Source organism: Macrobrachium nipponense, chromosome 35, assembly GCF_015104395.2.
Source record: "Macrobrachium nipponense isolate FS-2020 chromosome 35, ASM1510439v2, whole genome shotgun sequence".
In the NCBI taxonomy this organism is placed as follows: Eukaryota; Metazoa; Arthropoda; class Malacostraca; order Decapoda; family Palaemonidae; genus Macrobrachium; species Macrobrachium nipponense.
Genome location: NC_061096.1, coordinates 53915649 through 53943272, shown reverse-complemented (window position 1 = coordinate 53943272; position 27624 = coordinate 53915649). Strand labels below are relative to the sequence as shown.

The 27624-nt window shown below is 39.0% G+C and overlaps 1 protein-coding gene across 1 annotated transcript; it reads right to left on the bottom strand.

The window, feature by feature from the left end:
* Position 1: 1 nt before the first annotated feature.
* LOC135208784 (probable imidazolonepropionase) lies at positions 2-25935 on the bottom strand. Its single transcript, XM_064241306.1, has 10 exons — positions 25841-25935; positions 23831-23988; positions 22103-22274; positions 5518-5653; positions 4267-4408; positions 2393-2474; positions 2005-2148; positions 1466-1684; positions 1026-1186; positions 2-263 (listed from the first exon to the last, which is right to left on the bottom strand). Exons 2-10 carry the CDS (start codon positions 23980-23982, stop codon positions 173-175), a joined length of 1299 nt encoding a protein of 432 aa, XP_064097376.1. The 5' UTR covers positions 23983-23988; positions 25841-25935; the 3' UTR covers positions 2-172.
* Positions 25936-27624: the final 1689 nt, after the last annotated feature.

The following is a 27624-nucleotide window of genomic DNA, read 5'->3' as shown; positions in this document are numbered from 1 at the left end:
CGAATTTTTATCATTTATTTGATTCATATTTAATTCATTACTAATAAGCAAGTTTTAAAGGACAAATTAGCTATATTATTGACATTGAAAGTTTTTAAAATTAATTTTTAAAAATTATTTTTAATTTTGATTTCACACATCCTTGTTCCACATTTTTTATCATTATAAAATATCACTTTCTACTGTGGGACAATTTTCCGTTTTTGATGACGCAAGATATCACGTGGTCCGTTCCACCAAACTGATACACTAAGTGCTCCCATCTGGAAATAAGAAAAGGTGATCTGAGCATTATTGATAATCTTGATATTCAGAAATTAATCATAAAATCGATATTGTTCATATAACTTCAAATTTTTCGCTTCAGATGAATTTTATTCTACAAATATTTACTGTCTGTATGGTCTAGTTCCACCATGAAATGAGTCTCAGCCGCCACCAACTACGCAGGTACAACTGAATGTTAGAGGCGGCTTTAAGAGATAAAATTGAATATTGAAAAGTATTGAATTAGATTCTGAAGTAATTCTTGATTGTCACTGAAATTATCTATTGATAAAGTACCTTCTACATTGAGGACTATAGATTAGTCTATGTAAAGCCTAGGGGGTAGGAGAGTATCTTCATTTTAGAGAGATATTTAAGTGTAAATGTGAAAGGAACACGCGTCTTTTGTAAATACAGCTCTTCAATTTTACTAAAGTAATAATTTTTGGGTAATCTGAAGTCCTTATTCAGAGAGAAAACATCAGAGAAGTGTAGATCCAAACGCTATTTGAAACGACATTCACCTGAACACATATTCCTTGAGACATTCTCGGAACTCAACCTTTTCAAATCCAGGCTCCATCTCCTCAAAAACTCTGGCAGACAATTTCGTATGCGTCGCTTCCCTAACATGATAGTTATTCAAAGGAGTACCAGATACTTCTCTGGGATTCTTATCTAAAGAAGCTTTAAAAACCATTGTAAAGTTCTAACCTTGGCGCATAAAAAAGCTTTAAAAACCATTGTAAAGTTCTAACCTTGGCGCATCAACAATGACCAAGTCAGCTACTTTGCCAGGTTCTATGGACCCGTGCATATGAGCTTTCCTGAGGGAGTGGGCAGCGTGAAGGGTAGACGCTGTCAAAGCCTCGTTCAGTGACATCTTCATGGTGACACACGCCAGATGCATTACCAATGGCTGTAAAAGATAACTTTACGTTATTGTCCTTACGGTGTGAATTTGATTAAAAAAAACAAAGAAATCCCTTCTGCATTGTTGTAATGCAAGCTTGCATTGTTTCTCAGTAAATTACAAAATGGTGATATTATAATATCCCTAAGGAACGACGGTAATCTTGTTAACTGCACTAACCATCTGCCCATTATTGCCCTATAAATTTATTACATGATGGCATTGAAACATTCCAAAACTCGCCTCCTAAGTCACGATAATTCAGCGCGAAGGTAAGAGACTCACCATTGATAAACAGAAAGCATTAGGATTGAAGTCAGTGCCAAGGGCAACGGGCACTCCAGCCTCTATCATGGCACGGGCGGGAGGGGGCGTGAGGCGCAGAATGTACGCCGTCGTCGGCAGGAGGACACCAACAGATCCTGCCTTAGCCATTGCTGCTATTCCCTCTTCGGATATTTCTTCCAGGTGACTCATAGCTTCGGCCCCTAAAGATGCCCCCATCTGGAGCAAAGGAATATGTCAGTAATGTTTAGTTTTGTGAAGACCGAAAAGGAATATTTGTAATGCATAGTTTTGTGAAGATGATTTTACATATTTTCCATCCACTTTTGTGCCTTAAATAATCCAAGCCAGGAGTTACAACGATTATGCCTTTGCTTGAACATAATCTATTTTTTAGCTACAGGACGAAGCAGATTACCATCAAACTTTCATGAACTACACAGTGGAGTAAAAAAAAAAAATACAACGTCTCTGGAGAAACAGTTATTATTTAAGGCAGTATTTTTTTTTTTTTTTTTTTTTTCAAATCTCAGCCTTACCTCAGCACTCTTCAGTGGATGCAGTTCCTCTGCATGGAAGTTCAAAAGGAGCCCATCTTTTCTGCCAGCTTCCAGTATCCTTCTGGTCTGGTTCACGTCGAAGACGTTGTGCTCGCAGAAGACGTCGATACTGTCAACTTGAAGCTTCAAAGAACCATACATATTATAAACATAATGAGAATGAAGACGTCGATGCTATCAACTTGAAGCTTAAAAATACACATAAACATAATGGGACTGAATTGTAGAAAAGATACAACTTAAGAACTTCAACAGTTGAGAAAAAATGTAATAAAAAATTTAGTTTTTCGGTGGTTTCATTTTGCTACTGTCATGTCACCAGTATGTTACACTTCCTTATTTTAACTAAAGATATTGGTTGGTTTACCTCTCCAGACTCTCTGGCCCTTTTCAGGGCGGGTAGTTGTTCCTCCACAACACAACGTGTAGCTTCTTCAGCAGTCAGGCCCCTAAATCATTGGAAGAGAAAAAATTGAATTTTAGAATCCCAGAAGCACCCTGACAACTCTTTACTATTGTTTGAAAGAAAATATTCTCCAAGGAAGAAATCAGCCAAGTTTGTCCCTAAATGTGAATGACTAAACTATTTTAAATTATCAGAATAATTAAATCAAGTGAATTTATCTCGATTCATAGACAATCCATGAAGCGCTTTTGCTGGATTTTGGCGCAGTTTCTTTCGTGAGGTATAGGGTTGTAGCAACACAGGAAGCGTTGCAGTGACTTAATTGGCACACTGTAATACTCGAATCCCTAACATGATCTCAGTTTGCACTCCCAAAGTTCGGGGAAGAGTGAGTAAAAAGGCGACAATAAACCTCCATACTGTTTCATAGTTTCCCATTTAATGTTACCGCCTGTTTGTTGTATTACATCTTCATTTGATATGAATATGCTTTCATCTCCGATACTGAGTGATTCTGTCTTTTACCATTCGGGAAATGTGATCATTTCCTCACTCTGTGACTTAGTTTTTCCCAGAGCAAAGTCTTTGGTGCTCTTTTCTCAGTTCACTTTTGAATATACTGACTTCCTGTGTTAGGAGAGCCATGCCTGTTTTGCCAAGTTCGCCTGTTATCATGCTGAATGATGTTTTTGCGGTGATTCCATGTAGGTTAGAAAGCTTCACCATCCTTTTCAATGGATGGGAGGTCTTCATTAATTCACAGCATTCTCCAGTTTTCGAGAGATATTGAGTCTATAGCTTCTTTGATCAGGGGATCCAGGCCTGCCTTTCAAAAATTATTTTTGTTTGCTACTTAAAATATGGAGGTCGCCTAACCACTTGATTTACACGGTCTCTTGCAAGTTTGTGAGGTACTCATGTACGTTTTTTTTTTTTTTTTTTTTTTTGGGGGGGGGGGGGGGGGGGGGGCGGGGATTGGTAGTGGGGATGGCTGGGGGCTTGTCAATCCGCACCGAATCATATGCTTAGCTATCCAACACTACGTTAGCAGATAGCCATGTTTTGGGAATCTCTAGGTAGACAGAAACGTTCTACTTTAGTGAGGCAGCTTAAGAAATCATCCTCAATTGTTTCGTGGCTTATGCAGCATAATCGTCCCAAAATTAATTGTCTCAAATTGATAAGAAAATCGGCAGCGTTTGTCAAAACATGTCACCTTTCTGGGGTTTGTGATTTGCATTTTAATTATAAGTAATTATGATGCCAGAAACTACACATTTCTTGATTTATCTTGTAAGGAAGAAGAATATCTGATGCTGGATAGTGTTGTGTAAGGTACCATGCGTATTGAAAAAAATAGATAAATAAATAAAAAGACCTGAAATCTTCCTTAAAATTGCCACAGTATATCTATAAACCATTCTAAGTGTTATTAAGAATATTTGTGGTTGTCATTCAAAAGAAATATGTCAGAGACTAAACTCTTTATGAAAGTTTTTGCTCTAACGCTTACCCAAACTCAGGCATTAAATATAAATTCCTGTTAAAAAAAAGTCACCATTACACTATGAAAAACAGAGCTCCTCAGTGGCGTGATCGGTATGGTCTTGACCTGCCACCTCGGTGGCCGCGAGTTCGATTCTCGGCCATTCCATTAGGGGTCAGAGATGTGTATTTCTGGTGATAGAAGTTCACCCTCGACGTGGTTCGGAAGTCACAAAAAGCTGTTGGTCTCGTTACTGAATAACCACTGGTTCCATGCAACGTAAAAACACCATAAAAACAAACAAACAAAACAACTATGAAAAACAGTTATGGAAAGCCAAACACTTTACCTAGGGACGGAGTGAGCGCCACAAAAAGTGGAGGATACAGTGATGGGCACAAAAGAGCGAGCCTTTTCCAGGACACGGAGCATCTTCAGTTCTGTCTCTACGTCGAGACCGTATCCGCTCTTACATTCGACCAGGGTCGTGCCTGAAAACAGGTAATAGGAAAACTTGAAACATCTTTCCTGTGAGCAAATTTGTGTTACAAATCAATGACAGCCACCCCACCGCCACACACACAACTATATATTTCTATATTTATATACAATTATATATGTATATATATATATATATATATATATATATATATATATATATATATATATATATATATATAATCAATATCGAACTACTTTTACCTTGAAAATAACGTAAACCCAACAGGAATCATATCATGACCAAGATTTCAACCGATTCCATTTCAGGTTGCCCTTATGGTGAAGGTGGATTGGTTCATTGTCACTGTACCCCCAACCCATGAAAGTATAGTTCGAATACTGGTCAGACTTGAAAAACTTTTCAGATATATTATTTTTTGAAAAAAAGCTATTCTAAAGGTGGAGTGAATTCGAGATGTAATGGTAGAATCATATTGTAACTGTCAATCAAGTAGGCGTTCATGCTGGTCAGGGTCATTGAATGTCTATTCAAATATTTTGGTTTGTGAGTCAGTCCGCACTTAAGCTCTTCATGAATATGATACGTTTTCCTAGTTTTATTTCAAAGACTAATATTATTTTTCATATTTTTGTGTTACATTATGTATGTGAGCGTTAATGCAAATTCACTTTGTTTCGGCTATTATTGTTCATTAAATGGTTTGTTATTTATATGGTATATCTAATCCTGCATATTGATAAGATTCACTTTCTTCCCATGATTAAGTTTTTCAGTGATACATTTTTTTAAGCCTTTAGGTGAACAGTACCACAAGGTATCCTCTAACTACTCTTTGGATCTATACTCCTTTTTTTCCATCTTTCCATCCGCCTGTGGTGTTTGTGCATGGTAACACTGCATCCAGAGCTTTAAATAATATCCTATTTCGAATATTAACGGTGTAATTCACATACAGTAAATTATTAAAACACTTTTCAGTTGCAAATGTACACCCAGATATCCTTTTATTTACCTAAAATTTACACATAGCGAATTATTTAAAGCCCGGGACGCAGTGTTACCATGCGCGACCACCACAGGCGGATGGACAGACGGAAAAAAACAGAGTATAGTAAAGATTAACTCTTGGAAAATTACCTGAAGAGACCATCCTCTTGAGCCGGGGAACCAGGAGTTCGAGCAGTTCTTCCTCGGAGGCCTCTCTGGTCTTCGTGACGGTGAAATTAATTCCTCCTCCAGCTTGGTGAACCTCCATGTAGGTGGCCCCTGCCAACTGGTGAGGAATCGAGGAGGCTGGATTACTTGTGATCCGAAGGAAGCAAGTGTTTTATCAGTTCATTTTGCATTCTTGTTCACGCATATCGTCACGGATTTTAAATGCTATTCATCAAACAGATGCACTCACACACCGCACGCACACACACACACACACACACGCACATATATAAATGTATAAATATATCTATATCTCTATGTACTGTCACGCACAATAGTTCGTTCCCTCCGCTGATCCAGAGTGAACACGAATCCGCGACCATGAATATGAAACCCCGAAGCAGTTCAAAGTTGAAGAAGCAACTAATTAAGCACCCAACAGATGTCGCACCGCCAGGCCAAGGAAGGAGGAGTGGGCAGCAGGTATTTTTCTTGAGCATAGAGTAAAGTATCCATAATCTATTAACGTCAATTAAGAGAGTGGTCGTAAACATTTTGTTGTTGACGACACTGGGTTTGAGTGTAAAATGTGCATTTAAGGAAATATGCGAAATAAATATGAGACTAAAAGTGCTTAGGAACTCAGTATTTATGAGACAGCATTCCCTATAGATTATTAAATCTTATATACTGACATGACTGTCCACGAGATCGATACAAAACTTTCACCAACAGTGTTAACGGTGGTGTTCTGTAAGCAGCAAGCCACCTCTTTATATATATATATATAATATATATATATATATATATATATATATATATATATATATATATATATATATATATAGAACATCTATATCAGCAAATTAGCAAAATTTTCAGTTCACTTACTTTATTGAGGTAGCAACCATACACACAGATACATGTCTATATACTTATACAATTCATGATTGGGCCAACCTCCATAGAGAAGGCGGGCGATGTGGGGAATAACACTAAAAAATTACGGCTATATATAATTTTCTTTATTTACTAAATGTTAGTAACTAAAACAACATGAAATATTAGGATACTTTCACCAATATAACAGGTTCATATTTGGTGGAAAAGAGAAAGACAGAACCACAGAATAACAAGACAAAGATAAGTGGAGAGAAAGCGAAAGAGAGAGGGAGAGAGAGATAACTTATCAAGTTCTTTTCTAGATTATGGTGTGAAAAAGCCTCGTGTTCTTATTTTCTTCCTAGCACCAGGTCATTTGCAAAATATCAGTTATCATCAATTTTACTATATTTCTTTCGTAAGGATATTTTCATCCTTTTTTTCAAGATGCATTGTAATAGAAAATAACTTAACTCAATTTCTGTGTTTCAAGAAGCTAAGTAGTTTTCTAGTGCCGATGTAGTTATAGCTAATTCTAATGTGTAAAAGAGTTAATATGTTATTGTAGGAATTTAACTTTTCTCTCCCTGACCATTTCCTGTCTTAGGGACGGTTAGGAACCACTAGCTTCTACCTTTGCATTGGCGAGTTAAGTTGCCTAGTATATGGCCATTCGTAGGCTGTAGCTTTTAGCTCCACTAATTCTATCAGGGCTTATTTCTTCTACCTTTTGGACCCCCTTTTAATATTCCAGGCTTAGTTTCTTAACTGCTGTGCTCTTACTCTGTCTCAACTTTATTACCTTAATCTGTTTTCCTTCTTTTCTTGGAATGAAGCGCGTTTTGTAATTCCCTTTATTTCGAAATAACAAAATAAAACTAGTGATATTTGCAAAGCCTTCTATATTCAAAATTTAAGGCTTATTTCAGTTTGACTAAATGTTAAACTAAAAAACCATCACATTTTTCCAACAATGTGGCAGATAACTTTGAATCAATATCACCTTTTTTTTAAATTTAATTTTGAGATACTATAAATATTACTTTTCACTTTAAACCTTTGAAATATGCATGATCTTCCAAAACATTAGCCTTAACTAGTAATCAAGTAAAAGGAACATAACTAAAAACACGTGAACTAGTGTCAATATTTTGTCATTATTATTAGTATGATAATATACAATGAGTAGGATGTCCAACCTCCATCTGCATCTGTGACCTCACACAGACGATCAGGTATGGAATCTACAGTTTATATTATGTAACAGAAGTGTGGGTTATGTATTTGATTTCCCTGGAACGTGTTTTACGCAGATATTTTTTTTTCTTTATCAAGCACGCTTCTGCAATACATTTTCTTAACCTTACATGTCATGTCGTGTTCATTGTTGTATTTATTATTTGACGACATTATGGACTCTGTAATTGTTTTTAAATTGCAACAGTTTCTTCGTTACACATCTTTGAGAGGTACAGTATTTAATTGTTGTCATTATGATCCGTATTAAACAGTATTATTTACATTTGTGTTCTAAGGATGCGTTCACACCAAATGCGTCGCCTTTTATAGAAATAGGGATGTTAGGATTTTCTACTTTATTTCTATATTGGATTTCAATTTACGAATCAAGTTATGCTCTAATAAAATTGTACTCCCTTATATCTGATTTTCACTTTTATATAGGACAAAATTTAGTATAATGAAATTTCGTTTTACCTTTTCTTTGTATGCATAAGATATAAATTTAAAATCTTAAAACTTACCTATAGTTTTTGAAAATCATTATGGTTGAGTAGTTGATTATTATATATAATATATATTATTTCTCTTGATGTCTTGGCTAATTCATCTAGAATTATATCTTTTAGTTATTTTGTTAAATTCAATCAAAATAAAACGTAGCTTAGAAAAATGGTCATTTTTTGCTCAGTTCCAATTGCCCGCCTGTAGTTAGTATTGTTTTTCTTGTAGACAAAAAGGTTAATAAAGGAAAATCCCTAAATATATTTTAATAGATAAGACGATAAGAGACCAAACAAAAAAAGATACGTACTGCAAAAAGATCCCGCACGAGAAAAAAAAGAGAGAGAGAGAGGAGAGAGAGAAGAGAGAGGAGAGAGAGCGAGAGGGAGAGAGAGATTGAGAGAGAGAGAGAGAGAGAGAGAGAGAGAGAGAGAGAAATATTGCAGCAATTTATAACACCTAGAAACAGGGCATGATTAAAATCTTTCAGAATGTTTCCTTCTATATTTTGATAAATCGAAATGTCTCTTGTGAAATATCGAAAATCAAGGAAAAAGCGAGAGATATAGAGGAGAGTATATGAACTGGGTATTCCAGTTTGAAGAAAATGTGGCCTTACCTGGCCTTGGCAGCAGCTGTTGTGTGACGTTACTGATGATGGAGGTGAACAGCCAAAGGAAATGGAATTGAACGAGAGAATTTCAGCCTTGCGAGACCCCCATCCAGCACCAGAGAGAGTAGCAGGTGAACTTGGACAGGATAATTTTTCAGCTGCAACAGAGGCTTGACTAAAATGATCCAGATAACTCAGGAGGTGTTGCAACAAGAGGCCTGGCAAGAAAGGACCCACTTATTCGAAGGTGAGACGTTGTTTCTGAAGGAGGACGATCAAGTGAAGATGGAAAAACAGCAGCTGGAAGACAAGATTCTCAAGACACAAGAAAATCAGCGGTTGATGGATTACACAAAGGAAATTGGGCAGAGAAACGATGCCCTATGTGAGAGGATAAGGGAACCGACAGTGCAATTGCCAGAGGCAAACTGCCAGGTTGAGAGGCAAGAGAAACTGCTACGACAGAAGGAGAAGGACCTGCAGATATAGACCGAAGAAGCGGCGGGGATGGCGAGGCTCGTCCATGAACGAAAAGACGCGACCGAAAAGCGCTAATCCGACAGGAAAGACGCCGAGGTCAGGTTCCAGCTCCTGCAGAAGGAAGTGGAAGACCTCACGAAGGAAACGTATGGACTCCATTGTGAAGTTTAGTTTGCGAAACTGAAGAGAAACGAGCTGAGGTGCCTTCTAGACGAAGGAAATCATCGCTTCATGTGGCTGGATAGGAAGACCGGCGTCCAGGGCGAACGGAACGACCAGTTGGAAGATGAGGTTCGACAGCTGCGAGGAGCGAAGGAGAAATTGGTTTGCCAGCTCAAGAACCTCCAGGGGAATTACAGATGCCTGGAAAAGGACAAGTGGAAAATGAAGGAGCAGCTGTCCATCTTCAAGGAATGGCGCGACCAAGTCTAAGCTGGCCTTGCGAAGAGGGATCAGATGTAAAAAATTTGAGGAGAATGTTTGTTGTACGGAAAGTTTTTTTTTTTTATTTAAACCAATAAAGTTTATTTACAAACTGCGATTTTCATTTACACAATAATTTTTTGCAGAAAATTTTGTTATTTACATAATTCGAGTTTAACTCGAATTTAAAGGACTTCTTTCATAAATCCATCTGTTACAATTGATTTTAGTTTGCAATGGATTTTAGGAGTGAACTGCAATACTTGATTTTATCTTTGAGAAAACTAAAGGTTTGTATTTCATGAAATTTTGAACTCTACTATATGGAAGGTTTGATGTTTATATGTAATAAGTTTGCTTTGTTAATCGTTGAAGAAAATGAAAGTTAGAAGGAAATAAGTATAAAATGTTTTGTAAGAGTTTTATTGATTCGTGAAAGGGAAAGGAAAATGAGAGGATAGGTGGAGTGCCAGGATTCGAAGCAGAGGATACAGAGAAGATTCGTGGGGTGCCAGGAAAAGCAGCGGCTTCAGAGAAGATTAGTGGAGTGTCAGGAGAAGCAAAAAATTGAGAGAAGATTGGTGGAGAGCCAGGAGAAGCAGAGGATTCAGAGAAGATTGGTGGAGAGCCAGGAGAAGCAGAGGATTCAGAGAAGATTGGTGGGGTGGCAGGAGAAACAAAGGATTCAGAGAAGATTGGTGGAGTGCCAGGAGAAGCAGCGGATTCAGAGAAGATTGTTAGGGTGGCAGGAGAAGCAAAAGATTCAGAGAAGATTGGTGGAGTGCCAGGAGAGGCAGAGGATTCAGAGAAGATTCAGGGAGCGTCAGAAGAAGAAGCAGAGAATTCAGAGAAGATTTGTGGAGTGCCAGGATAAGAAGCAGAGAATTGAGAGAAGCCCCTGGAGAACTGAAAGGATTCAGTGGCATATTCTGGTTCTAAGGTTAAGGAGAAGTGTTATTCTCCTTAGGGACGGGCGGGGCCCGCCAGGCGTCCCGGGACGGGCGGGCGGGGCCCTGCCCAGGCGTCCCGGGGACGGGCGGGCGGGCGGCCCGCAGGCGTCCAGGACGGGCGTCACGGGACGCCTGGGCGGCGCGGGCGAGGCCCGCAAGGCGTCCGGGACGGGCGGGCGGCGGCCCGCCAGGCGTCCCGGGACGGGCGGGCGCGGTCCCGCCAGGCGTCCCGGGACGGGCGGCTAGGCCCGCCAGGCGTCCCGGGACGGGCGGGCTAGGCCCGCCAGGCGTCCTGGGACGGGGGGGCGGGCGGCCCGCCAGGCAGTCCCGGGGACCGGGCGGGCGAGGCCCCGCAAGGCGTCCCGGGACGAGCGGGCGCGGCCCGCCAGGCGTCCCGGGACGGGCGGGCGGGCGCGGCCCCCCAGGCGTCCCAAGACGGGCGGGCGCTGCCCGGCCAGGCGTCCCGGGACGGGGCGGGCGCGGCCGCCAGGCGTCCCGGGACGGGCGGGCGGGGGCCCGCCAGGCGTCCTGGGGACGGGCGGGCGGGGCCCGCCAGGCGTCCCGGACGGGCGGCGCGGCCCGCCAGCGTCCCGGGACGGTCGGGCGCGACGGCCAGGCGTCCCGGGACGGCGGGCGAGGTCCGCCAGGCATCCCGGGACGGGCGGGTGCGGCCCGCCAGGCGTCCCGGGACGGGCGGGCGCGGCGGGCCCGCCAGGCGCTCCCGGGACGGGCGGGCGAGGCCCGCAAGGCGTCCCGGGACGGGCGGGCGCGGCCCGCCATGCGTCCCGGGACGGGTGGCGGGCGCGGCCCGCCAGGCGTCACGGGACGCCTGGCGGGCGCAGGCGAGGCCGCAAGGCGTCCCGGGACGGGCGGGCGCGGCCCGCCAGGCGCCCCAGTCCTGGGACACCTGGAGGGCCTCTCCCGCCCGTCCCAGGACACGTGGCGGGCCTTGCCCACCCGTCCTATGACACCTGGCGGGCGTCGTCTGCCCGTCCTGGTACACCTGGTGGCCCTCACCCGCCCGTCCTGGAACATCTGGCGGGCCGCGCCCGCCCTGTCCCGGGACACCTGGCGGGCCTCGCCCACCCGTCCCGTGACAACTGGCGGGCTGTGCCCGCCTGTCCCGGTGTGGAGGGACGGGCGTGCGAGTACCGCCAGGTGTGGAGGTATGGCGGGCGAGTACTGCCAGGTGTTGAAGGACGAGCGGGCGCGGCCCGCCAGGTGTCTTGGGGCGGGCGTGTGCGGCCCACTAGGTGTTCCAGGACTGGCGGGCGAGACCCGTCTTGTGTCCCGGTACAGGCGGGCAAGTGCCTCCTGGTGTCCTGGGATGGGTGGGCGTGCGTTGACTGGTGGGGGAGGCCCGCCACGGGTCTCAGGAAGGGGCAGGTGAGGCCCCCAGGTGTCTTGGGACTGCAGGTGGGTGTTGCCCGTCCCGCATCTGTGGACCATGTGGGTGAGGCCCGCAAGGTGTTCCGGGAATGGGTGGCGATCCCCGGCAGAAGTTCTGGGATGGGCAGGCGAGGCCTGCTGTCCTAGGACACTTTTCTGGCCTTGCCCACCCATCCCAGGACACCTGGCGGGCCTCGCCTGCCTGTCCTTTGACACTTGGTTGGCTTCGGCCGTCAGTCCTTGGATACCTGGAGGGCCTCACCCCTGTCTCTGGAATTTGCGAGCGAGGCTTGGCAGGTGTCATGGTTTTGTCCTGGGATGGGTGGGTGAGTCACGCCAGGTGTCTGGGGAACGGGCAATCCCCGCCAGAAGTCCCTGGACGGTCGGGGAAGGCCTGTAATTGGTCCACTTAATGCGACACATTTTGTGTGAATGCACCCTTGTTGTTTGGTATTACACTTATAAAAGTAACTACTTTTAAGGTTACTCTTTTTCTCTCTCTTGCTAGGCGTCCTAGGATGCACGGGTGAGACCCGCCAGGCATCCTTGTATGAGCGGGTGAGGCCTGCCAGGTGTCCTGGGATGGGCGGGACAGGCCCGGCAGATGTCCCGGGACGGGCGGGCAAGGCCCGCCAGTTTTCCCAGGGCGGGCTGGCGAGGCCTGCAATTGGTCGACTCGACTCAACGCATTTGTTGTGAACGCGCCCTTGTTGTTTGTTATTAAACTTATAAAAGTAACTATTTTTAGGTTTCTCTCTCTCTCTTTCTCTCTCCATTTTCTTTACTTTACATCTAAATTGCCAGTATAAGATAGAGATAAACAGAAAATATATCATTAATGAGTTATACGTAGGGGTACCACTTCCAGTCAAGGATTCCACAGTTCCCCCCAATCCTCCCCATCCTCTTTAGCAATGTGACACTCATTACAGCGATTCCACGGTGGATGCGTCTGTCCAGATCGCTGCAGGTTATTCCGAGACTTACTGTCAATTAAGGCAACGAGGTAGGTTCTCAAGCAAACTATCTAACTCCTGTTATAAAACGATAATCATCCTGTGCTCTCTAGCTAGTGAGAACATCCGGTCTTGCGACATATTTGCTGGATTGATAACTATAACAATATAGTGGTTATTTATTGATGATGGTGTAATACACCGCTCTAAAGCATAGTGAGAGGAAGAAATGTTTTGGTACTATGGCACACAATAGTTTGTTCCCTCCGCTGATCCAGAGCGAACACGAATCCGCGACTATGAAACCCCGAAGCAGTTGAACAAATAACTAATTAAACACCCAACAGATGTCGCACCGTCAGGCCAAGGAAAGAGGAGTGGGAAGCAGGTATTTTTCATGAACAAAGAGTAAAGTCTCTATAATCTAATATCGTTATTAAGGTAGTGGGCGTAATGTTTTTGCTGTTACGATGCTGGGTTTGCGTGTAAAATATGCAATTAAGGAAATATGCGAAAAGATATAAGATAAAAGTGCTTAGGAAGTCAGTATTCATGATAATTTTTAATATTTTCCATAGATTATCGTATCTTATCAACAGACATGACTGTTCACAAGATCGATACATAACTTTCACCAACAGTGTTAACGGTGGTGGTCTGTAATCTGCAAACTACCTATAATATATATATATATCTATATATATTACTATATATATATATATAATATATATATATATAGATATATAATATATATATATATACATTATATATATCATATATATACATATATATATACATATATATATATATATATATCAATATATAATCATATATACATATATATATTATATATATATATATATATAATATATATTATTATAGTATATATACATATTATATTAGTAATATTATTATATTGCTACTTTCAAAATGCATGTTTCCCCTCTTTGAAATGTTATGTAGAATTTTGCAACATTTTTTCAGATTCCTAGATAGCTTAGAATAGGATGTTTTAAAATGTGTGTTCAGATTTCGAAGCTATGAATGTTTAACTTTTATGTCAACACTGTGAGATTAGAGGTCTGCTAGATCCGTTTGCTTTCCTAAATCTGTCAACGCATGTAATAGCGAGAGAATTGAGTCTTGCTTTGTCATCAAAACATGTCAATCTTAATTGTCGCTCAGCCTCCGTTTCGATCTAGTAGAGTACGTCTTTCTTTTTTTTAAGAGACTGGACTCGTACGCGTATGTTTTGATCAAAACCACGTGCATGTTACACATTTCGTTATGAAGATTGCGTCAGATTTCAAAGCTACTGGAAGCATTCGTGACAAGAACGTTTTGTATCATATCTGCCCTGTCCAGTTTTCGCAAGGGAAGAAGATTTTATTAGATCATAGAACCTCGAGGCGGTTAGATCGCTCTCTCTCTCTCTCTCTCTCTCTCTCTCGACATCATTGAGATTATATTAACGTAACGTAAATTGGTCACTCGTAACTTGTGAGAATTTCATATTTGATATTTCTTAGAGTTTACTTAGTGTTATTTAGTTTCTTTTGTGGAATCTGAACAAACATTGTTTTGTAACGGCGCCTGGCTTTTGTGAAATTGTGTAAGACAAGACTGCAGCAGAGAAAGAAGTTGGTATACCAAAAAGGTAAAGTGTGTTATATTTTTATTAGTTGCAACTAATAACGGATAGGAATTGTGTTTAACTAATAACGGATAGGAAGTGTGGTTAACTAATAACTAAAAGTTAAGGGGAAAAGTGTTTGGTTAACTAATAACTAATAACGGTTCGGTAATAACTAATAACTAATAATTGATAGGAACTGTGGTTAACTAATAACAGGTGGTTATGAAGGTTTGGTAAAAACTGTTGGTTACAGTGTTTTGAGTGAAAAAGATTTACACTTTTACACATTGCGTATTTTTGTGTTTGTGATTGTTTCACTGTTTGTGCACTCGTTCATTTTCTTTTTGAAGTGTGTCTTTTTATTTTATATTTTCATTTACATTCACAATTTAATTGACTTAGTTATTTTCATTGCTTAATCATTGCACATTTGATTAAATTTAACATTTGTGAATTAATTTGCATTTACTTAGAATTCTTTTCAAGTTTTATTATTGTTTAGCACTTGTGAATTAATTTCAAATTTTCAATTATTGCCCAACACTTTTGAGTTTCAATTGAATTAATTTTCTTGAATTTTGTGATAAATTAATTTTGATTTAATTTTACTTAATTTGATTCAAGAAATAATTAAACTTTACTTTGTTTTCAAGTAACAGTAATTTTCCCTGATATTGTGAATTTCACTTATAAATTTTGAATTTAATAATAAATTTTTGTATTTAAAATTTTTATAAGTATTTTATTTTTATCCCAGTATATTTTCATTTGATTATATTGATGATAGGTAGAAACATAGAGTGGTAATTGATTTGCTTTCCTTCAATTTACTTGAAGTGACTTAGAACCAGGGAAGTACTTAGACTTCTGCAATCAGGGAAATACTTAAACTTTTAAAGTTGTTGATGGAGTGATGCCCTTTGATCAATTTAATTACTTACAAGATTACCTCACACCTGTTTTGATGAACTTAGTCTGATTTTCTACAATACTGGTAAGTGTTAAGGGATCACTGTTGCCTTTAGAGTATTCAGTCGTTGAAATGTGTTATGAGGGTTCAGGTGTCTGGCTTTTGTGAGGTAACATTAAATGAATGGTAAGTGTAGTAACCAGATACTTGGCACTTCGTAACAATATATATATATATATATATATATATATATATATATATATATATATATATATATATATATATATATATATATATATGAGGTAGTTTGCAGATTACAGACCACCTCCGTTTAACACTGTTGGTGAAAGATATGTATCGATCTTGTGAACAGTCGTGTCTGTTGATAAGATACGATAATCTATAGGAAATATTAAAAATAATCATGAATACTGACTTCCTAAGCACTTTTATCTTATATCTTTTCGCATATTTCCTTAATTGCATATTTTACACGCAAACCCAGCATCGTAACAACAAAAACATTACGCCCACTACCTTAATAACGATATTAGATTATAGAGACTTTACTCTTTGTTCATGTTCTATATATATATATATATATATATATATATATATATATATATATATATAATATATATATACACATACATACATATGAGATGGCCTGCTGATTACAGAACACCACCGTTGGTGAAAGCTTTGTATCGATCTTGTGGACAGTCGCGTCTGTTGATAGGATACGATAATCTAATGGAAATACTAATTCTGAATACTGACTTCCTAAGCATTTTATTCTCATATATTTCGCATATTTCTATAGCTGCACATTTCACAATCAAACCCAGTATCTATAGCAGCAAATTAGCAAAATTTTCAGTTCACTTGCAAATTACTGCTATACCGTATGTGATTTTCTTGAAATACTAACACATTATGAAATATTAAGATGTTTTCACCAATGTAACAAGTTCGTATTTAGTAGAAAGATAGAAAGACAGAAGCAGAGAAAATATATTAATAATAGGACAGAGATAAAAAAAATTATGAGAGAGAGAGAGAGAGAGAGAGAGAGAGAGAGAGAGAGAGAGAGAGAGAGAGAGAGAGACTTTCAAGTTCTTTTCTGGTTTAATACCATGGTGAACAAGCCTCATCTTATTAGTTTCGTTTTATCACCAGGGCAATCGTAAAATATTTTTCCTAATGATATCTTCTTCATTGTTTTCACGATACATTGTAATAGAAAATAAATCAACTCAGATTCTGTTTCAAAGAGCAAAGTAGTTTTGCAGTGCCGATGTAGTTATAGCTAATGGTAATGTGTAAACGAATTAATTATCGCTGACAATTTTGATTGGCATATTTTGAAAGCTATTGCCAGCGAATATGGTATTGTAGGAATTTAACTTCTCTCTTTAGGAAAGTCAACTCTACTGCAGTGGTCCCTCCCTTCCCTGACTAGTTCTTGTGTTGGGGAGGGTTTGGAACCAATATCTGCTACCTTGGCATTGGTGAGTTAGGTTGTGTATTATATGACCGATCTTAGGCTGCAGCTTTTAGCTCAACTAATTTTATCAGGGTCTATTTCTTCTACTTTTTGGATCGTTTTTCAATATTCCAGCCTGTGCAACCTTCTCATGCAAAGGAAAAGAAGGTCTTATAGCTGTTTTAAGGTTTATATATGCTAGCCAGCCAAAGATCAACCTGTGTTAACACTGAACAACATCCATTCAAATAATACTAGTATGCTATGATCACAATTGAAAGGAGTGAATAATGGTAAAGAATTCTGTAAATATGACGTTACGTTTCCTGATGTCGATGTCAGGCTCTGTTCTACAACATTTTCAGGGTATCAAGTGGCTTTAGTCAGTAGCAGTAGATGGTAGGGTGGGGAACAAGTCACTGTCAAATTTTGTGCGTGTCCCAAGTCACTTTCTATCAAAGGTTTAGCTCTTACCACAGGTATGGGTAGCGTTATCCTTAAACCTTTGTATATGCTATTCTGTTAGTTTAAAAAAGTGTCCACACCATAATATTGTTTGTGGATTAGTAGTTTCCATGACCATGGCATTCTACATTAAGAATAATTAGAATTGGACAGGTAAAAGACTATTCAATTCACAGCGCATTTTCGTTGCTGGAACCTCACACTGCCAAAAAACTGTCAAACATAATGAAAAAAATATTCGTAGTTACGTTAATTTGGCAACCAATTACCCGGAAACTCTCTCTCTCTCTCTCTCTCTCTCTCTCTCTCTCTCTCTCTCTCTCTCTTATAAACTTTTTTGTCTCTATCTCTGTGCTATTATTGATATTTTTGCTGTGCTTCTTTCTTTCTAGCTTTTATTGAATATGAATTTGTTACATTGGTGAAAGTATCTGCATCTTATATTTTGCGTTAGTATTTTTAAAAAAATTAGCTACATATAGTCATAATTTGTAAAACTTGAGTATATCTTAGTTGTACCAGACCACTGAACTGATAAGCAGCACTCCTAGGGCTGGCCCGAAGGATTAGTTATTTTTAGGTGGCTAGGAACCAACTGGGCAGCTAGCAACGGGACTTACAGCTTCTTGTGGGATCAGAACCACATTATATCGAAAAATGGATTTCTATCACCAGAAATAAATTCCTCTAATTCCGCGATGGCCAAGCCGATAATCGAACTTCGGACCACCGAATTGGTGGCCGAGTGCGAAAACCACTCGTCCAACGAGGAACTACCCCCATAATTTGTAAGTTTCCAAAAACTGGCATCGGGTGTTATCGCCCAAATCGCTTGCCTTCTCTATGGGTATTGGCCCAATCATGCAAAATGTATTACTACATGTAATGATAGCTAAGAGAATGTCAGTTAGGAACAGCGTTAATATAAAAGAGAGGGAGAAACAAGACAGTGCGAGAGAGAGAGAGAGAGAGAGAGAGAGAGAGAGAGAGAGAGAGGGAGAGAGAGAGAGAGAGAGAATTAGTCACAGGAAGAGTCTCCAACAGCAGCCGTAACACGCACAAAGTTTTAATCAAAGCGCTCCTATAAAAATCTTCACTTATGACCTGACCTCTACACTCTTGCCGGAAACTCGACAGTTCCGGTGACGTCATAAGTTCTACCCACAACGGGAGGAATTAAGTCAATCCATCACACCTAAAGGACGGCGTTAGATAATCTACAACCAATATGAATGGCCAACAGGAGGGCCAAAAAGCATATCCCCGCCTATTCTAGGCGGGACATTCTCCTTTGTAGAATCTTCGAGAAGCCCAGCAGCGAAGGAGAGCACCAGTTGGAAAAAGAAAGGGCTGCCGCACAGCTCTGACGAAAGTAGGTCAGCTACCCAAAGCCAGAGCAGTTGCTGTTAACATAACTTCAAATTGATTTGTAGTTTTCATTGTTGAACTTGTATCTGTGACTGTATCATTCTAGTGTGAATGAAGGGAAGAAGCTTGCACTGCATCTCATTTAAAGACTCCTGAGAAACTCAAACAAATAATATATAATATATCTATATATATGCATATATATATATATATATGATATATATATATATATATATATATATATATTATATATGAATGTCTTTTTACGGTAATACAACAGTATAATATGAAGATAAACGGCCCGTAAAACACTATTTCAACGTTGTAACCATATATTTCGAGCACTTCCTTCTGTGCTCCTGATCACTGGTAAAATATGGACATAGGATGTCTTACAGGAGTATATATACACAAACATATGTAGTGTTGCAGTAAATCTCTGTTGGTGACCCAGGAAGAGTGGAAATTAAACTATTCCATGGTGATTTCTGGCCTCATTAACTCCCGTCTGGCGACTCGTCCAGTAGTCGGATGTTCTTGGACACCTGCTATAGGAGCGGCCTAAGGATTAGTTTGTCGATGTCATCCGATTTCCAGTGTCCTCCTGACAGGTTCATATTGTTGGTTTGATTGATGATAGCAGATTCCAGCATTTTCCTTTTGTACGGACAGGTACTTTTGAAAATCAGCTCCGCCCCACTCCAGTTCATTGTATGGCCTTTGTCCCTAATATGTAGGAAAATCCCCCGAGTTCTCTGTTGCATATCGCACTGATCTTTTGTGTTCTGCTAAACTTTGCGAGATGGATCTACCGGTTTCTCCAACGTAAATCTCATTACAATTGCTACACGTATCTTGTAAACCCCGGCTTCTCCTTCTCTTTTATTTAGGTATACGTTAATGAGCGAACTCCCGATGGATTTGGGATAATGGAAAATAAAAGGATTATTAGACCTAAGGTATTCTGTGGCTTTTTTAATGCTTTCATCGTATGGAATTTTCAATTCATTGCTAAAGTCTATTTGTCTATTGGGAGTGGGACCTCTATAGTATATTGTATTCGCTTTATTTATAGCCTTCTCGATAATGTATGGTAGGTAAAGCAGTTGCATTAGGTGTTGGCGGATCGTGTTGAATTCTTTATCTACGTACCCATTTGAAATCATTCTAAGCCCCTCGAGGAATAGGTTGCACCCGACCATGGTATTTACGGATACATCGTGATAACTTAGGAAATGAATATATGAAACAACGAAAAGTGGGTTTCCTGTGTTCAGTGAATGCATATCTATTCTGCTCTCTTATGATTAGTAGGTCCAGGAACGGCAATTTCCCGTCCTTTTCCCATTATGTTTTAAATTTTAGAGTCAGAACCAGCGAATTTAGTTGATTGAAAAATGCATTTAAATCTCCCCAGCTATCATCCCAGTAAGTAAAAATATCATCTACGTATCTATGACAGACCATGTTGCGTGGTTTGATAGAGGACAAAATTTCTGTTTCGAAATATTCCATGTGTAGTTTTGCTAGAAGGGGGAATAGGGGACTGCCCATGCTACAACCTATGTTTATAAAAATTACCATTGAAAGAGAACACCTTGTTAGTTACACAGGGGTTGATTAGTTTTATCGTTTTATCAATACTAAGAGGACGAGTCGCGAGACGGGAGTTAATGAGGCCAAAAATCACCAGGGAATAGTTTAATTTCCACCTTACCTGTGTCACCAACAGATTCTTACTGCCTCACCTAATTATGTTTTTGTATATATAATCTTGTAAGACATCCTATGTCCATATTTTACTAGTGATCAGGAGCACAGAAGGAAGTACTCGAAATATGTGGTTGCAACACACGCACACACACAAATATATATATATATATATATATATATATATATATTATATATATATATACATTATATATATATATATAGTATATATATATATATATATATATATATATATATATATACATAATCAGTGTGTTTGCTACCTCAATAACGTAAGTCGTAAGTGAACTGAAAATTTTGCTAATTTGCTGCTAGAGATGTTAGTTTTTTTTTTATAAGGGGTGTCTTGCAGATTACAGAGCAACACCAATAACACTGTTGGTGAACGATTTGTATCGATCTTGTGAACAGTCATGTCTGTTGATAAGATACGATAATCTATAGGAAATATATATAAAAAAAACATGATTACTGACTTCCTAAGAGCTTTTATCTTGTTTATTTCACATATTTCCTTAACTGCACATTTTACACTCAAACCCAGTATCGTCAACAACAAAAACTTCACGCTCACCACCTTAATTAACGATATTAGATTACGGAGACTTTACTCTTTGTTCAAGAAAAATACCTGCTTCCCACTCCTCCTTCCTTAGTCTGACGGTGCGACATCTGTTGTGTGCTTAATTAGTTACTTGTTCAACTGCTTCGGGGTTTCATAGTCGCGGATTCGTGTTCGCTCTGAATCAGCGGAGGGAACAACTTTAGTGCGCCATAGTACGTATGCACGTATGTATCTGTACATGTATTTATTTATATATATATATTTTAAATTTAAATATATATATATATATATATATATATATATTTATATGATTGTGTGTTTGTGTGGTGTGGTGTGTGTGGGTGGTGTGTGTGTGTATATTAATACATATGATAAATATATTATATATGATATATATATATATATATTATATATATATATTTTATGTTTATTATTATTATTTATAATAATATATATATATATATATATATATTATATATATATATATATATATATAATATATATATAATATATATATAATATATATATATATATATATATATATATATAGAGAGAGAGAGAGAGAGAGAGAGAGAGAGAGAGAGAGAGAGAGAGAGAGAGAGAGAGAGAGAGAGAATTTCGATAATTCAAAATTGAATTAAAAAGTTATAGTATTTTGCATTTTAAAACTGTAAAATGATGAAAAGTGTATATTCTTGCCACATGGAAAATATATTACAACTACTGAACCAATTGCGTAATAAAAGTTGAATTAACAGGTTAAATTAAGAAGAACTTTTCCTCATTGTATTTTTCCAGGATACATTAAATGTCCTAAATGCAGTGCCCTATTCTTTTAATTATTAATAATCAGAACCGACTCCTTATATCATCAGTCAGGAAGGAAAAGTTGTTTTCAGTTTTTTTTGTACAGGAAGGTAATCTTACATAAACAAAAATCAGTCTTATTAGCATACAAACTTCCACTCACCTTCATAGAAAACTCGTGAACTCGGTCTCCCGCCCATACTGGGTGGGTGTGGCCGTCAACGAGGCCTGGAACGACCGACTGTCCCTTCGCGTCAATGATAGTATCCCATTTAGTACCTGGAAATTGCCTAGCGACTTCTGAATCCATTCCAACTGCTGCAACCAGCCCATTTCTGTTGAGGAAATGAAACCTGGAATATCCTGCTCTTGATATTTTGGTTCCAGTAAGAGTTACCATTTCTTGACCAGGAACACAGCAGACATTTTATTTTTCTTTTAATGCATAAAACGAGACAAGAGGAATATAAAGTGTAAAAGTAATATGCTCTGAAATAAAAAGAAGCTATCGGTGATTTGATATCTGGATGATTTTCTCGAAGAATCAAGAACAGAACAGAAGGGAGCAATTGAATAGGGCTAAAAAACCTCAAGCACTTACGTATATATCAAGGCATAGAATTAAAATGCCGACAAGGTATCTATTCCATTTCCAATCAAATCACTGGGAGAGGATTGTTTACCATTGATTCCATCGTGAGATGATCCACCATAAGAAATTCAAAATCCTTTGCTAGGTGCTCCTTGGTAATAGAGCACAGTGCTTGTGTATCTCAAGCCTCTTCTACTTCTCAGAGTAGCTTTGTCTAGATGGCGAACCCATGGTGGTCTTTAGTCAGAAACAGCTACAATTATATATATTCCTTGGCTTTCCATTTTAATTTACATAAGACTAGCTGGCCAACCTGGCGCTGCCCGGGAAAACTGAATAGCAACCGACAAACTCTCTCTCTCTCTCTCTCTCTCTCTCTCTCCTCTCTCTCTCTCTCTCTCCCTTGCCTGTTGAGATAGTTGCTTCAGTTACGTTGCTCAGCATTTTTGATATTTTTTATTTTACTACTTCTCGCTCCCACCCCCCCACCCCTTCCTATTGGGGCTGAACCTGGACTTGAAGGGCATCAGGTAAATAAGAGTTACATTCTGGGGGTGGGGGTTAGAAGTAATTCCTTTTTAGGGGATTATATATTTTTTTTAAGAAAATCTAATTGGCGTATGTTCGAACCCTGTACCAAATTTCATACTGATCTATTCACTGGTATAGACTTTTCACTTGGAACAAACAGACGCCTTTTCCCATTTATATAATAGATATCAAATTAACTAAGACGACAAAATGACGGAAATTTCAGTAAAGCAAAACAAGAAAGAATATTTCTCGCTGATTCAAAATAACAGTGAAATTCCAAGGAATATTTCTGACTTTTGATGGGATAGAAGATCTGAAAATGATTTTTATACTAAGGATTTAAGAAAAAAAAGATTATCATGTAAGTGCTTTTCACATGGTTAGTAACCCATCTTTCTATGTAGCGTCCCTTCGGCCCCTAGCTACAACTACTTTCATTCCTTTTACTGTACCTCCGTTCATGTTCTTTCTTCAATCCTACTGTCCACCCTCTCCTAACAATTGTTTCATAGTGCAGCTGAGAGGTTTTCCTCCTGTTACACATTTGAAACCTTTTACTGTCAATTTCCGTTTCGGCGCTGAGTGGCCTCAGTTGCCCCAGTGCTTGGCAAAGAAAAAAAAAAGTAGCCCACATGCACAGTATAATGAAAAGTGACAATACTGTCAACTTCCCCCGATAATCCAAATCCCACTGCCAGTAAGAAAATGAAAAATCCAATATTTTGTATACGTTATTCATTTTATCAAGAGACTAGCAATACTCACTTGTCAACCGCTATAGAGACGCCTTCAGTTGCAGATGCGTGAAGAATGGCCAGATCGGCCATATTTCCTTTCAATTTGACCTTTTCCTTTTTGTTGGACACCTGGACGACTTGTGACGCTCCCCTGATTAACAAACCCATCGCTGACGACATTCTCCCCTGTAAGGTAAAAGTAAAGTATTTTTTAGACCTGCTTTTACATAGCAGCGGATATTACTCGCACATCTCTTCAATTGATGTATTCACGTGACAAATGTTCCTGAGGAAACTTATAAGGTTTGACTCAGTAATTGAAAATAGCCTGTTTTTCATAATTTTACTGTAGCTACTGAACATCAGCTTACTGTAAAGGTATTTTTTTACGGTCATCATACAAAAGACTCAGAAATTTCCTGCTCTCTCTCTCTCTCCTCTCTCTCTCTCTCCTCTCTCTCTCTCTCATGTGCTCATTCCTTCCAATAACAGTTATGAATAATTTCAGACTCCAAATAGACGAGACGTATGGCTCGACATGGTAATCCCTACCTCCCGATGGGAAGGACCAATCACCAGGTAATACGTGAGTTAATTACTGTGTCTGTTTGTCTGTATGTTTGTCCATTTTATAGAGTTCCTTCCACTTCCCTCAGTCTCTCATTTACAATCACTATAAATTTATAGATGTGTGACAAAAAAAAAAAACCACTTCATAGATCAGGTATTCCAAAGAAACATCTAATTTAAGATTTAATAATTTTTTCCTCGTCGTTTTCACTATTTCATCACGGTCTCTCTTTCTGTTATTCATCGAAACTACACAGTTATGTGTCAATGTCAACAGAATCATCATCATTAACAACAACTTTAAGAACTTTCCACGGACAATGATACATTGTTAAGGTGAACAAGCGAGTAAGAATAGGGACTTAGATCATTAACATGGAATCATCAGCGTGTTGACTTACATGTGAGTTTATTTGTTAGTTTGAAAGTATCATGAAAATGAAAAGAACAATTTATGTACCGATAAAAAGAAAAAAAAAATATTGCTCATAAACAAAGCTCTAGTTCCTGCGCTCCATTCCATACAAATAGAGGAGAATTGAAGGAGAGAAAGCCAAAATCGACGTGTAACTTAGGCCTACGTGAGTCTTGGGCCTACGAACCATTGTTGTGGTAGGACTCCATCTATACACCTTATCTGTTAGGGACCCAAACGACAGCTGACCCTGATAAATATTGTGGAAGAGGCTTTCTTTCTGAATACGAATCAAGGTGAACAGAAACGCAATATTATGCCAGATTACAAAGCTCAGGGCATATTTAAAGAAATATGGAACATCGTTCGAACCTGTAACAATAAATTACTTTTGGTCGCTTGGTATAATATATACAGCCAAGGACTGCTTTAAGCAGCAAAGATTAAGAGAGAGAAACTCGCCTTGAATTTTTTACGACGGCGAGTGATAAAAAACTAGTTCAAATATCATCAACAGTCTTCCTAATAAGATTGAAGGTTAAACAGACTAATACTACAGTCCATTCAGTTAGAAGGGCACTTCTCGACTATCAGATGCATGAGCATTTCACATCTTCATTTATGGCTATCTGTGTGTAATTGTATAATTATGTTACAAGGTTTATGTTGGTTGCAATCCTTTAGGGAGAGAGAGAGAGAGAGAGAGAGAGAGAGAGAGAGAGAGAGAGAGAGAGAGAGAGAGAGAGAAACTATTCATTAACAACTAAAATTAAGCGCCATACTTAGTTACTGACAATGTTCAATCGGTTGCTATAACACTTACAGAAGATCAATGATATTTTTCATAAGAAAACTAATTTTAGCACAGAAGAATAAAGCATCACCATTTGCCAAGGGATTGAATTTCAACAGACTCAATGTGTACTTTTTGAAAGGCACTCCATTGAACTGATGATTCGATTCGGAGTGATGAATAACATCCTGTTCGTGAGAACCATTTGTGTATGAAAACGCTTGACGCGTAAATATACAAGACTGGGGATGAATACTGACCTCTCGGTACACTGTCCGGTGTTTACAAGGACACAGGCAAGACACAACTGTCTCCAACCGAAGGATGAGTTTAATCAAGGCCACAAAGCAGTAGTGCAGCCTCCCGTATCGCCTCAGATAACAGCCAATCACGGATAAGAAGCTAGATCCACGCCTACCTAATCCACCAATGATAGACGAAGAATCTCTCTAACCCCCTACCCCCCACATATGGCTAAGGGAATCTGATAAAGACGAAAAGAGAAAAGAGAATAATTTTGTATGCGATGGTTATCTTTATACAGGCAGAAGGGTGACGGTCAGTGTTACAAATGAAGAAGGAAACTGACAACTCTGGGAGTTGTCAGTTTTCATTTTTTAAAAGATTTCTTCATATTGTCAGAACATAGTCAGAAGATAATATGAAAAGATTTATATATACCTAATTCACATATACTCTGAAGGGATTATAGAAAGTCCTTTGTTTTCATGAAGAAAGGTACAAAAATATGACATGCATTAAGTTGTAAATAAAAAACTGGCCATTCCAGTTTTCAATATCTATACAATAATGGTTTTTATGTCAATTCAATTATCATTATTGGAGAAACAAATCCAGTTATGTAAATGTACATATATTACATTCAAAAATACAAGGACAGTTTTCGGTAACAGATTCCCGAAAACTATCCTTGTGTTTTCAAATTTAATAAATTCCAGTTTTCAGTATATATACAATAATATTTTTTTTACCTCAATTTAATCATGATTTTTATATTATCATTATTGGAGAAACAAATCCACAGTTATGTAAATGTACATATATTCAATTTAAAAATACAAGGACAGTTTTCGGGACCAGATTCCCGAAAACTATCCTTGTATTTTTAAATTGAATATATGTACATTTACATAACTATGGATTTGTTTCTCCATTGGTAGACTCATGCTACTTTGAGTATTTTTTATTTGTCATTATTCTTAAAAGAAACGAAAAAGCTAACACACTAACTCTGATAATAATCAGCAGCGGTGGGTGGAAAGAAAATGAATACGGTACGAATTTCCAAAAGATACCTATTATCTTGGTCAAATATTAGACATTTTAGATTCCAACAGATTTTAAGATCCAAGAATTGAAAGCAGGTTTTGGTAGATCGTGTTGACGTGCGCACATGCGTACACGATCTGTCTGTCTGTCTGTCTGTCTCTTTCGAGAGAGAGAGAGAGAGAGAGAGAGAGTCTACACTCGGAAAGACAATTCACCCTGAAGATTAATTCTACACAGAGCTCGAAATGTTAACCACCAGCTGAGCATATTACCTAGGCCTCAATAAGATGCTTAATTATTTTCTACGTCAGATTTTTTTAGTTTCCACCAAACGATAATCTTTCCTATAGATTTTTCTTCTGTGTCCTGTTTCTCATTTTCATCTTTGTATTTCTTAAATTCCTTGAAGAACGTGATCATATCGTCAGTACAGGCTTTAGACAAAACCGCGTTCACATAATGGGGTAATTTTCTTGTAAATGGTCTGTCATTCCGAAGACATATCTACACAAAAGACTTTTTTTAACATTTATTTAAGTCTCCTATAGTAGATTCACATCAACCGTGCATTTGATGTCTAAGCCAGTCCCTTTCCACGCTCCTGATTGGCTGTTGATAAGCCAGTCACAGGAATGGAAACTCTCAGTCTCTCTCGAGAGAGTTCATATAGTTATGATCTATGTTCCACCTCTCCTGAGGAACACGTCTTTCAAAAGTGTCCCACAGGAGAGGTGGAACATATGTACTGCCTATG

What these genes read in the sequence shown, in the direction of transcription:
- LOC135208784 (XM_064241306.1), bottom strand. Translation starts at nt 23,982, where the DNA reads ATGTCGTCAGCGATGGGTTTGTTAATCAGGGGAGCGTCACAAGTCGTC. An exon ending in GTCTCTATAGCGGTTGACAA is followed by an intron (nt 22,275 to 23,830) that starts GTGAGTATTGCT and finishes TTTCCTCAACAG; the next exon opens with AAATGGGCTGGTTGCAGCAG. An exon ending in GGCGCTCACTCCGTCCCTAG is followed by an intron (nt 2,475 to 4,266) that starts GTAAAGTGTTTG and finishes CCAATGATTTAG; the next exon opens with GGGCCTGACTGCTGAAGAAG.